Source organism: Struthio camelus, chromosome 3 (genome assembly GCF_040807025.1).
Source record: "Struthio camelus isolate bStrCam1 chromosome 3, bStrCam1.hap1, whole genome shotgun sequence".
Classification (NCBI taxonomy): Eukaryota; Metazoa; Chordata; class Aves; order Struthioniformes; family Struthionidae; genus Struthio; species Struthio camelus.
The window spans coordinates 9,290,016-9,303,058 of NC_090944.1; the positions used below are offsets into that span (position 1 = coordinate 9,290,016).

At 41.3% G+C, this 13,043-nt stretch overlaps 1 protein-coding gene across 1 annotated transcript in view; it reads right to left on the bottom strand.

Annotated features, from left to right (window-relative positions):
• The window catches only part of ELP3 (elongator acetyltransferase complex subunit 3), a 96,630-nt gene that overhangs the window by 57,857 nt on the left and 25,730 nt on the right, over window positions 1–13,043 (bottom strand). The window contains exons 8-9 of the mRNA XM_068936768.1: window positions 3,831–3,992; window positions 576–702 (exon numbers count right to left, since the gene is read on the bottom strand). Coding sequence (XP_068792869.1) covers window positions 576–702; window positions 3,831–3,992 — 289 coding nt within the window. The remainder of the gene's footprint in view (window positions 1–575; window positions 703–3,830; window positions 3,993–13,043) is intronic.

Genomic DNA, 13,043 nt, shown 5'->3' on the forward strand with positions numbered 1-13,043 from the left:
TCCTGTACCAGGACACTAATTTCTGCATCACCTCTTTTAAAAAGACAAACCAGTTTTGACTCTAGTGGTTAACTCCTTACACTGTTGACCATACACATTTTATTCCTCGTTTCAGTTTCTCTAGAAATCTTATATTTTCTTCCACTTCATTGATAAAGACACTGAATAGCAATGAGCCAGGAACACAGATGCTATATAACGCGCCTACATACTCTACTTGGCAATTAATTACCTTTGAGATGGCATGCTTTTACCTTTGAAACATATACAGTTCTAAATCCAAGGAAAGAAAACCATCTTGGAAAAAAGTTAGAGCCCTAGTTAATACCGGAAGAGCTCTATTCCACAGAGACCCGAGTGACTCAGTCTTTCATGAGGCAAGGATATAATTTTCTGGATGAAGTAGTTCAACAAATCTTTCTTACCCTCCACCTTCAAAAAGGAACTTTAAATTATTTGTCCTTAAGAAAATATCCCGGCCTGTATTGTATCTAATAGCTGAGCTAAGAAAAAGAAGCAGCATTAGATAAACCGCAAAAAACACAAACCTCCTGGTTATTTAAAGCCATACTCACAACAAATTGGTCAATGTCCCTTTCGAGCCCCATGTTTGGCAAATCGGGCATCATGTGCGCCACCACTTTAAAGCCGGCGTCCTTGGCTAAGTGAAACGACTCGCACACAGCCTTCACGGTGTGACCTCTGGGAAGAAGAAAACCACATTTAGAGTCCCAAACGCCCAAGGGCACTGCAGCCAAGAGGAACAAGCCAAGATAGACTTCGACACGTTGAAGTGGGATCATTCTCTAGGAAGGGAGCATCTCTCCTTGGCGGGGATGAGTTTTACTATCAGTTCGTTGCCATTAATTCAAGTTACGGAACACGGCTGCTATTCAACTAAACTAGAGGCTAAAAGCATTTGAGTGTGGTGCTTCTATAGCAGGTGTATCGCGCAAGGCCACAGCTTCCCAAACCACGGGCCAAGAAACTGCTGAAAGCTGCTGAAATTCCATTCGCAAAGCAACGACAAGCAGACGTCTTCTGCACCGAAGACCGCATAAAACCAAAATAAAGTCTACGGGGGAAAAAAAAAAGCATGGAAGGGGAAAGCGGGGAAAACCAACTACATAAAACTAACGAGCTAGAAAATCACTCTGCAACCAGATCGACTGCAGAAGCAAAGGTTGACTCTCACGTAACTGATTAGCCTCAAGCAAACTCTTTTCTCCTGTTCCATCTCCATGATCCAGGAGCCCTCTGCAGTTACTAGCAGCTCCCCATCACCTGCGACCAGCCTTCCCACAAAGTCCTTGCTTTTGCTCTTCCCCTGCTCGGAGGGCTCCTATTTCTCTTGGAGCAGATGCCGTTCCCGGGCCCAGCAGCCGGGGAACTCCGTTTCTATCCTTTCAATGTCTGCTCCCCTCTTTCCTCCCCACTGTCTTCTTCCCATCATGCTTTTGCCCCAGTCTGCTCTGTCTTTTGGATTTCCTTACCAACAAATCAGCTCAGCAGGCAACCCTGCTTCTCCTCGATGGTCCTTTGGAGGCAGAATTAACGCATCTCTATTAACTTAACGTTAACCAAACCAGGTAGCTACTTCCCTGATTTTAAGAACCTCTTCCTTCCATTCTCCTCAAAGGTTCTGCCTCTGCTAAATTTCTACATGCAGTTTTATGGCTATAGTTTTACTTATGACTTTTTTTGGCAATATTACAGTGTTTTTATAAGACTGTTCAAGGACAGTATTAGTCAAGACCTTGAGTAGCCTGAGGGGAGTAAATGGAGACTTGCTTCATAAATAAAAATTATTTTCTTACTAGAAGTAGAATCTGAGCTGCATCAATAACTTGATTATTTGATGCCTAGATCTGTTCTTGAATATTTTTCTGCCTCACAGCCACCCAAAGCACTCAAAAACCTCACTAATGACTTATGGAACATAATAGAAAGTAATTTCCAAACAGTTAGCCTAATTGGTTGTAATCTGACATTTTGCTACAAGCAAAATATTAAAAGTTTAAAGCACAACACATCCCCCACAAAGTAATAGAAGAATGGAAGCAAACTGAGGTCGTTTCGAAAGAAAGAAACTTGCATCACACTTCTCTAAACGTATATTCCAATTCATTGTTCTAAAAAGTTGGAGACACATTTGAATTAACAGCCTGCATTTTTTTCTGCTGTAAAAGAGCCAGGGAATCCTGCTGCACAAGCTTTTAGGGATTCTGCAAGCAGCTTTGAAAAGTGCCAAAACCTTAAAAAATACACAATTCCATAAGCGATTGCTTCTGTGGGAAATAAAGCCAGTCATACACTACTTCATTCTTCTTCTGATTCACCAGCAGGAAAGCAAGGTGTCGTTAGCAAACTTACAAGCCAGAAGTGACATATAGCTTTGAATGATTTACGGCAGCAGCTCTGATCTGACAGATAAAACTGGAGGAAAAAACCAAAGACGAATGCTGAAGTGATAGTTAAGTGGGGCTTTACACCTCCACATCTTTAGAAGGAGCTTGTAAAAAAAAAAAAAAAGATTTAAAAAGCTGAAAACAAAGGATTTGTTAAGTTTACAATCTGCGCCAGAATTGGCCATTAACAAATACATCTAGGCCAAGAGGGAGGAGATCTAGCTACGGTCCTTAGTATGGATCTTTTCCTTTGGAAAGCTCTGACATCTAGAGGAGGAAAGCGCCACCTATAAACGTTTGCTGTTAACTCTTGGGTTGCTCAACAAAAGGCTTTTCCTGTCTGCTCAGACCTGGAGTCTGGCCATTTCATAGCAGTGACATCCTGCACTTCCACGCACCAGCAATACTACAGCTAAACCCGCAGGAGGAATCTAATTTTGGATTCTTACTTTGAGTCTCTAAAAGGAAATGTTCAACATACTCAGTTTTGCACTACTGCCTTTAAGGTAGGTATTAAGAAAAATGTGCTTCACTTATTGAACCTTACCTATGATTCTCTGTCATTTCTTATGATTGTGGTTATTAAACATCTTTGGTAGGTGACTGGAATAAGCAGTAGGAGTGAAGGCAAGTTGTAAGCGTGTCAGAAATGAATAAACAAACACGAGAAAAGTCACCTCTTTTCAAAATACCAAGGGAATTATCAGAATTGCAATGACAAAAAAAGATTGTTCTTCCTATCCCTTACAGGCAAGTATGTCACCGTACCGCACACACTCCTACGCAGAACAACTGTTCTTTTGGCCACAGGTCCAGGATGACAAGGAATAAATCAGAGACATCTTGTGAATATATTTTACAATCCCTAGGAATACTGTATGCCTAGAATGACTCCGGTTGATCTATCAGCAGGTCTTGTTTCTGGCTGTCTCACACTCTGCACTTGCCAAATGTCATCTCTCTGATGATCAACAGAAAAAGGTATCTGCTAAAGAGAACATGCTGTTTGCCTGTGAAGTACCTCCAATAGATTGCACTGCATTGTAGCTACTTGACAGTATAGATCATGAATTACGTAGGACAAGAACTATGAGTGCTCCCTGGGTATGTTTTCCACTTCACAATACTGTATATATTTATGAAGCAACAAAACAAAACACCACAACAGAGGAACAGACCACGAGTTGAAAATAAAATATCACAAACCCATTTTCTCAAGCCATGGTCTACACAATACCACAAAGTCATCCATTGAAGCCTTTACAGTTGATTACTTCTTCTTAACAGGCATATGCCAAACGAGCAAGAAAACAAGCTAAACGGGCGTTCAAAGAAGCAGGTTAAGAGACGCTGCTTTGGAGTACTCTACAAAGCATACAGTGAGCAGTCACGTTCAGCTTCACGTCGAAGCTTTCTTCTCACCTGTTGGTGTCCCTGGCGACATCCTCATACACGCTCTGCACGCCGATCTCTAGTCTTGTACAGCCATAGGATAACATGTCACTTAAGTGCCGCTTCAGGCAGTAATCTGGTCTGGTCTCTATTGTTATGCCAATACATTTTGTGAGGCTTCGCTCTGAATACCTGCAAAAAAATCACGTTCTGTTAAAACTGTGATGTTATCACAAGTGACCTCCGAAGAGGTTCCAGAAGCGTTCAGTAAAAGTTTCTCACAATCATTACCACAATCAAAATCCAGGTAAAAACGCCCAAGATCCTAGACTCAGTCAGAGTGCCTTCAACACTATTACAACGCAAGGATGAAACACCACACATACAGGCACACTAACAGAAGTCTGGGGCTTGCTTTGTATGGAAGAGAACTGGAATACAACTGCCTTGCAGGGTTTTTCTGTTTTGTTTTTATTTATTTATTTTCAAACAGTACTTGCCAGGAAGAGGCTCCCAGAACAGACTGAGCCTGTAGTACTAGTCATCTGGAAACAAAGCCTGGGCAAGAGGGAAAACCAGAGCAAACGTTGAGAACTGCGTTTGGCCTTGGGGTCAAGCTGAAAGACACTCCAACCACTTCCACCCGCTCAGTCGCTGCAATAGTATAAAATCTCAGACTAGGGAGTTTTGTATAATCAAGACCTTTTCCTTCGAGTCCCAAGGCGTAGAGATAAGCTGCAGGGACTGGGCCAAGATTCAGCGCTACCTGACGTGTTCTGGTAAGAAGAAACACGAGAGAGAGAGAGAGAGAGAGAATGAAAAACTCCACAATGCATCACCCTTTGCAACCGACTCAAACGCTCTCAACTTCATTGAGGTCTAACACTGAAAAAGCTCATTGTTAACCTTTTTCTCCCTCCACCCCATTTATCCCTGGATGTCTAACAGAGATGAATTGTTCCAGCTAGTATAAAAACCCTCTTTTAGTGACAAACAGTAAGTTACTGATCAATGAGAGAGGAAAACAAAACAAAAAGCAATTCGAAGTAGCCTTGAACCAAAGATCACAAAAGAAAGCCATAAATCAACATAATCTCCAACACCATCAGTGGGAATAATATTCATTTCCATATAGGAATTGCTTCACTCAGCCCTCCCAAAATAGCCACCTCTCCTGGAGAGTAAGGTAGTTGTGTAACAGAGGACTGCAGCATAGGACAGATTTACAGGAGGAAGAAGGAAACTTCTTTTGAAACCATCTGAAACTGCAGAGATAATGTGGATAATTCCCAAACCAGGATGTGAGCAGGATTAACAGCTCCTCTCCGAGAAGAACGTTGGTCTCTCTAATGACCCCTGATGATGAAGATCCTGGTATTAAACGTGGTTGAAAATAAGACACCTTGAGTAAGAGATATGAGCTATGCTGATACCTGAAAGAATAGTGCATGCCAAAAGCATAAGGATGACTAATTTCAGCACTTTATTAAATATTCTATAAAGATTCCTCATCTGACTTCCGGCCCAGCATAACTGGAAACTTCCAGATTAGAATTAAGCTCCAGAGTCTACTTTTTTTAGCATGAGAGGTACCAATTGACAAAAACAAAAACAAAACAAAAACAAAACAAGAACAGGTAGATTCAAACTCGCAAACAAAAATATTAATTCCCTTCAAACTGTTACAGCCTAAAATATCTAAAGCCTAAAACATTTTTGGGGAAGGCTATAATGGCTGTCAAAACATGTATATTGGAGAGGGGAGGGGAAAAAAAAAAAGGCATAAATAAAACATTTCAGAGTTTGTGGCTCACTAACCTGACAGACGAACAGAACAATTGTTTATCGTGTCAGGGAAAACATTGCCAATATGTGATTCATTAACATCAGACCAGAAAAGGCTAGCTTTTAAAGACATCGTGTTCTGCAAAAATTAAAGAGGGAAATCTTAGCAAAGGGGAAAAAAAAGCCACCAGATAAGTCACCCATCAGGCCAGAGGGGACATGCTCATATTAAGGAATAACCACCTGCAATCAGCATAGAAATACAGAGGGGAGACCAAAATAATTATTTTTCCCCCTTGAAGCAAATTTACGGCCAAGTTATAAAATGCTGAATATAATGAACACCAACATATCCTAAACTGTAACATCTACTAAGGGGACCAACAGGATTTCAGGTTGGTGTAACGGCTGGTAAAATCGTCTTGCCTAACTCGATGCTGTAAAGAGAAGCGTGGCTGAAGCACAATTAGAAAAACAAAACAAAAGGAGAGCCCCAAACAGATCAAGCCACAAAGTTGGCATTTCCAAGAAAAGTCACAAGCTTCTTTCAGTCCCTACCAAAGGACATGGAGCACAAAGGCATCTTCAAATCGTTGTCGTCTTTAAGGGACAGTCACTTTCAACCCGATTCCCAAGCCAAACAGCTCAGCCCAGCAGGTTTGCTCCAAAGGCATTAATAAGGAGATGTCTTGAAAGGAAAGGCTGGTGCTGGTCGCAACGCGGGCTTCATGTTTAACGCCTCAGAGGTTGTACAGAGGAATTGTGCTAAGCAAACAGATTGCAGATTTGTACTCTATTTTGCAAACAGATTGCAGATTTATACTCTATTTTATTAAGATAAACCAAAAGCTTTGATTGAGCAGTCCATACTTACTAAAAGCTACAGATTCCTTTGAAATAATTGGAAAAGGGAAAGAAAGTGTGCGACAACCATCCTTCCACTGAAAATGATTCTGGCAACTCACCTCAATCAATTCCCAAATAAAAAAAATAAATAAATTGGGCTATTCTTCTCCCTTTTCTTGACTTTCCAACTTTAGGTACAGCGTTGGTTTTTCAGCATTCGCAAAAGAGGCAACTTTATTTCGTTTGTCACCTAATACTAAAAACTAAGCAAAGGTACAAATCCTAAGATTATAAATCAACAGAAGCCAAACACAAAGCACCAGAACTGGATATCAATTAAAAGTTTACCTAAAATATGTAAGCTGTTACTGTATGGAAGGAGTTATCGAACAGCACACTTAGAAGCTGTACTGATTATTATTATGCAGTGCAAAGTTGCATTACACAACTAAGTTTTTTTTTTAATTTTTTAAAATCTTACAGTGTTTAACATTAATTGCATCATTTCCCTATGCACAGTCAGCATCCTCTTCACTCACCAGGACTTTATAGAAAGGGCCAAAGCTGAGCTATAAAGGAAAGGTCAGAGACCTGAAAAAGGCAAGAAGTACTATTTGAAAGCTTATCTACTAAATACTGGATTTACATCAAGACACACACTGATTCTTTATCAAGTTGGCAGGATTTCTTCTTTTAAAGCACAGTCAGGATCTCAGATAGATATTCTCCAGCCAACAGAGAAAATGAAATGGCACACTGACATTTTTAACACTAAGGCTCTTTTTTTTTTTTTCCTTTAGCAGAGAAAGCTTCTTGGGGTTTTCTTTCGTTTTTTGATCTTCAAAATCTGATCTAGTGTTACACATCTCCAGTCGTATATCTGGTTTTTTAGACAGTGATTAATGTAACAATTTACAGCACATTGGCTATTTCAAGACTGACTTTGCCTATTGTCTGCTTTCAGTCCCCAGGTTTCATCATAACTGTCTACTGGAAACAAGGTGGTTTCCCATATTTCTACTCCAGTTAATATCAAAACCATGACCCACCACTACTTTTTTTTTTTCTCCAGAAAGAATTCCCCTCCTTCCCTGCTCAGAGAACTAAATTAAAAGTTAATTGAATGTTAAACCTTTTGAATATCTCCTGGGATGGAGAATCAACAGCCACTCCGGGTTGCCGTCCCAGGGTTTGACTACCCTCACTGTGAAGAACATTTTCCTTGCATCTAATGAGAATTTCCTTTGCTGCAACTTGTCTGCTGCTTCTCCTCCTTTCACTGTGCACCTCTCAGAAGAGCCTGGCTCCATTTTCTCTATAATCTCCTAACAGAGGTAGTTGAAGACGGCAACGGATCTCCTTCCTTAACCTTCTCTTCTCCAGACCAAACAAAATCTGTTCTTTCAGCCCACCTGAATTTTAGGTGCTCCAGTCCCCTAATCATCTCAACAGCCTTCCACTGGACTCGCGTGCGGTTTGTTGACATCTCTCAAACTGAAGATACTAAAACTGGACACAGTACTCCAGATGCAGCCTCCTGAGCACCAAAAATAGGGGAAGAACCGCTTCTGCTAGTCTCCTGGCTATGCTCTTGCTAACAGAGCCCAGGATGGTGTAGGCCTTCCTTGCTGCAAAGGCACGGTGCTGTCTCAGGTTCAACCTGCTGTCCGCTAGGAACAGATGCTAAGCTGCATCGGCACTACTGACCCGTAAGAAACACCACTCAGCCAGCCACCATCGGCTGCTTCCTCTTACACTTGACAGGCCAGATGGTTTTTCTCCCGTCTTGTAATCTGCTCATCCAGTCCATACATCCCTAATTTAGTTACAAAGATGCTATGAGAGACCTCGTAGAAAATCTTGCTAAAGTCAAGGTAAATGTCCACTGCTCTCCCCTCAGCTCACAGAATGAGTCATCTCTCTAATCATAGAAGGCAATCAGGTTAGTCAGGCACAATTTAATCCCGATAAACTGGTGCTGAAGCTTCCCAGCCACCTTCCTGTCCTCCCTGTGCATGGAAACAGCTTCTACGACATGCTCCGTAACGTTCTCGGGGGGAGCACAACGGGCCTGTGGTTCCCTCAGTTCTCCTTCTCACACTCTTGAGAGGTCCACAGTGACTGGAAAAATGTAAACATCATGCCTATCTTCAATTGTCACGGCCTTTCAAAGTTGACACAGAGCAGCCTCACAGTGACCTCAGCCTGCTGCCTCATCCTTAGAGGCAGCTCATCCAGTTCCATAGATGTACACGTGCCCAGTTTGCTGAAGTGGTTCCTAATTCAATCCTTTATCATGGGTAAAACCTGTGCCCCCCAAACTCTGCCACCTAGCAAGAGCAGACCTCGCAAATAAAGACTGAGACAAAGAAGCACTGCATACCTCAGTCTTTTGCTGTATCCTTCACCACTGAGTTGCCCGCCTCATTCAGCAGCAGACCCACACCGTCTTTGGTCTTTCTTTGGTGCTGACATACTTATGGTAGTCCTTCTCCTTGCCATTCAATCTCTTGCCAGGTTCAATTTTAGCTAAGCTTTCCTAACACGACCTCTGCCTGCTTGGGCTATGCTTCTGTATTCCTCCTGGCTAGCCCATACCTACTTTGACCTTCTGCACACTTCCTTTTTCATGTTGGAGCTCTGTCAGGATTTCCCTATTGAGCCAAGCTGGCTTTCTGTCATGCCTACTCAATTTCCTGCCCATCAGGTTGCACTGTCCTTGTGGTTTGAGGAGGTTGCCCTTGAAGATCGTTTAGCTCACCTGGGCTCCTCTACCCTTCAGGGCAGTCTCTCATGGGATCCCATCTATCAGTTCCCTGGAAAAGCTGAAGTCTGCTCTCCTGAATTCTGAGGTCATTCTTCTGCTACCTGCCTTCCTCACATCCCCTTGCCATCTCACAATCACTGCAGCTAAGACCACGTCCCTCAGAATATCGTCCTGACACCTCTTTGTGAGTAGCAGATCTAGCAAAGCACCTCTCCCAGTTGGCTCATCCAGTGGCTATTTCAAAATATCATTGCAACGCACTCCAGAAATCTCTTAAGTTACTTGTGCTCTGCCATGTTGCTCTTCTAGCAAGTGTCAGACTAGGTTCAAGGAGTTCTGTATGTTGTTCAGTAAGCGCGTTATCTTCTAATCCTGATATTTTCATGCCTTTTCTCAGCGCTGTCTCCAGTTTTTAAGTGTTCCTCTTGTTGCCTTTAATACCAAGAACAGCCACAGAGCTTTGCAGAAACACCAATGCTAAATTCAGATGGAATATGATTTGCCTATTCCTATCCAATTTTCCACTATTTATACAGTCAAGGATAATTTGGCTGCTGAATCATACAGAAAGCTCATGATAAATGTGACTGAACTCCTAAATCTTTTATAGATATTTTGCTGCTTCTCAGAATAGAATCCTGCACCATTCCTAGAAAAACAGCTTTACGTTTTACCATAATAAACTACACAGCTTGCTTGTATACAACTTACCATGGGATAAAGATTTATTCCTTTTTTGCCCATCTCCAGTATTGACAGCATCTGCCAATTCTTAGAAATTACTATTTTAACACAAGTATTAAACATAGGGCCCAGAGGCAAAAACAACAGAACCCTATCAGAAACCATTCAGGACAATTAAAATAATTTTCTGTTGCACCTGTTTTGACAACCAATGTAATGGGTGACATGGTGTTCTAGTTATTCTAGCCTCTTTCGTAAAGTCAAAATATCTCACTGTACCCAAGTCAAATCTCTTAGAGAAGTTTAAGCATATTATACCCTTAAGTTTTCCAAAAAAACCTGTAAACACACTGACTGGATACAGTAACTTAGCACAATAACAGAGATGATGGATTTGCTTTTATTGGGTCTTTGAAAACAATAGGTATCTAGCTACATAACAGAAAAATGGCAAAGTGGCACGCTAGCCAGGCAGATCGAACTAGGCAGATGCTAAACCCCATGAAGGAAGGAAATGAGATACAGAAACCTTTAAGATTTGCACAGAGTACCAAGGATAAAGTCAGTTTTTTTCAGCATGATTATAGAACCCCATTTGTTTTACAGCGTTTACTACGGCTGTAAGGAAGGAGTAATGGGGAGATTAATAATTTTAATCATGTGAGAATATCTGACTGACTATTCAGAGAAAGCTGATACATTAAGCAGAAAGGACCCACAAGTCAAAATCTGCCTCTTAAGTAAGATGTTTTTTTAGATCAAAAAAGTACCTACCTCTCCACCAAGCACAGCACTTTGATACAAGGTCTCAGCGTACTTTCTCATTTAGAGAAAAAACAGATGGCACAGTCCTGGCATAAAACAACCCATTTAACAATGCCTCCACTCACTCTCGATTAAACTTTAGGCTAGAGACAAAAAAAAGTCATCAGCTAAGAGACCTGAACATCAAAGAACCAATTATTTACAATTCATAATCCAGGAGCATCCAAACTCCCTGGTCAGGATCAGAGTGGCAGGATGCCAGACAACACAGAAAGACTTGCCTTGCCCCAGCAAGCTCAGAAAAGACAAGCTATAAGAACAAGCAAGCAGGTTAACACAGCGGGAATACCACATGTTCATCGGATGCCTTAAATCATTTATCTGCTTTACAAGAGTTTCAAAATAGAAGAATACATAAGAGAAAACGGCAGAAAGAGGCACAAGAAGCAGAAGAAACAGCTCAAAGGCAACATCAAGGGGAACCGATCACCAAGAGCAAGAAGTTTGTTTCCTTCTGTACGGAAAGAAGGGAGGGATCTAGAACAACTCATCCAATCCCACTGTCCCCAGTAAGCTGCCTGCAGGTAAGAAGACAGAGCGAATTATGATGCTGCTTGGATTACTTGATCAGCGTTGTTGCTAATGGGATTACTCCATTAGTTTCTACAAAATAGTGTTGTCCATACTAGAGAAAGTCCAATCATAACAATACAAAAATCATCCAGAAATTGTAAATTCAATTTGTAGGAAGAGCATTTCAGAAAACACATTGCAATCAGTGGCCATAGCTCAGCTGGAAATGGAAAGGGAAAAAGGCCAACATCGTTGATCATCTTCCCCCAGCCTATCCCCAAGAAAAAACAGTTGAAAACCTCCCTTAGAAAAGGTGCTTATAGCCTAGTGGGGAAAGGGAAACGTCTGAGGGCTGGGAAAATGTCGAGGGTGGGAAAATGAAAAATTTTAATCAGGGACCAAAGGAGTCCTTGGCAGAAGGCTCTTGGGTTTACGGCATAAGCAAGTTTCTTAACTTCTTGCATATGTGCAACCATTGCTGTTCATCATCTCAAAGAGGTGTCTCTGACAACATCTTGAAAAACCACTTCTGATGCCCCTGACTAAAAGCAACTTTGTTCCAGAAGGAACCCTAAATTCCAGAGGTTCAAGACAGACACTGATGTCCATGCACATGGAGTTAAGACAAAAAGTGACACCATCACTTTCCGGAAATTGCTTAGATGATATACAACAAGTATTTTGCATAATACATCCTCATCTATTAAATAAACTAACTCCTATTTCTCGATCTCCAATAGTCCTGCTTTATTACGATGCCAATGTTTGAACCACAGCTAGCAATAATTAATTCAGCATCTACAATTTCCTGCTAGTGGGAAAAAAAAAAAAAAAAAAAACAGGTGGCATCTTACTCATCAGACATGTTTCAAAGGTTGCATTTCTGATTATTGCCCTGAGCAGATATTTCCAAAAGCTCAAATATCAGTTATTTGGCTTTAGACTGCTCCCTTTTGATTACAACATTTCAGTGCTTTCTTTATCACGGCTGCCAGGAGCGGGACAGAATGCTTTGGTTTCCTAACAGCACCAGGTTCCCAAAGTTTAGTTTTCAAATATTGAAAAAACTATGGTACCTTAAAATACAGTAATTTATTGACTAAAATATAACTTTCGAATTTGGATAAAGTAACAGTATTTATACCACCCACTAACAGATTAGCGAGAACAAATCTGTTTTCTTTTTTTTTCCCTGAAATGCCACTAACAGTTTAAGTCATACATAATTAGACTCCCTCCTGTTGTGTAACTTGGTGTTGGAAATCCAAGATAGGATCTGTGTTTAAAATAGTATCCATTCTTAAGCAAAAAACTAGAACTTAGTCTTCTCTGCCTTCTTACTCTGTTTACCAAGTTGCAGCCGCAATGAATGGCTGTGACATCTTGAAAATCCTCTGAAGAAAAAGCCCAGCACGAGCACAAGCGGCACAGCTATGTTAAAACACTTCAGGCCTAATCAAAAGAGGGCTATTTCCATGGACTAATTAAACTCTAGCTGTAACGACAAGGAGGTAATGATGTTGGCTATAAAAGGAAGGGGGGGGGCATTGCATTTATTTTTTGTAACATCACTCACAGCTTTCATAGAGCAACATCATGAGCACATAAAGGACTCCTGGGTTAGGAGGCTGGAGCTTTGCCGGACCAACAAGACAGAGCCATGTACAACCTCCTTGGGAGCTGCTGCACTCTTCCAAATTGGGGCTACAACACGCATAATCCTGTCAAAAACCATAATCACTGCCTATTCCCAGAGGATATAGGAGTGGGCCCTGAAAAGCTTTTCTTAGCTCAGGAGGTAAGGAAAGGCCACAGAACAGAAA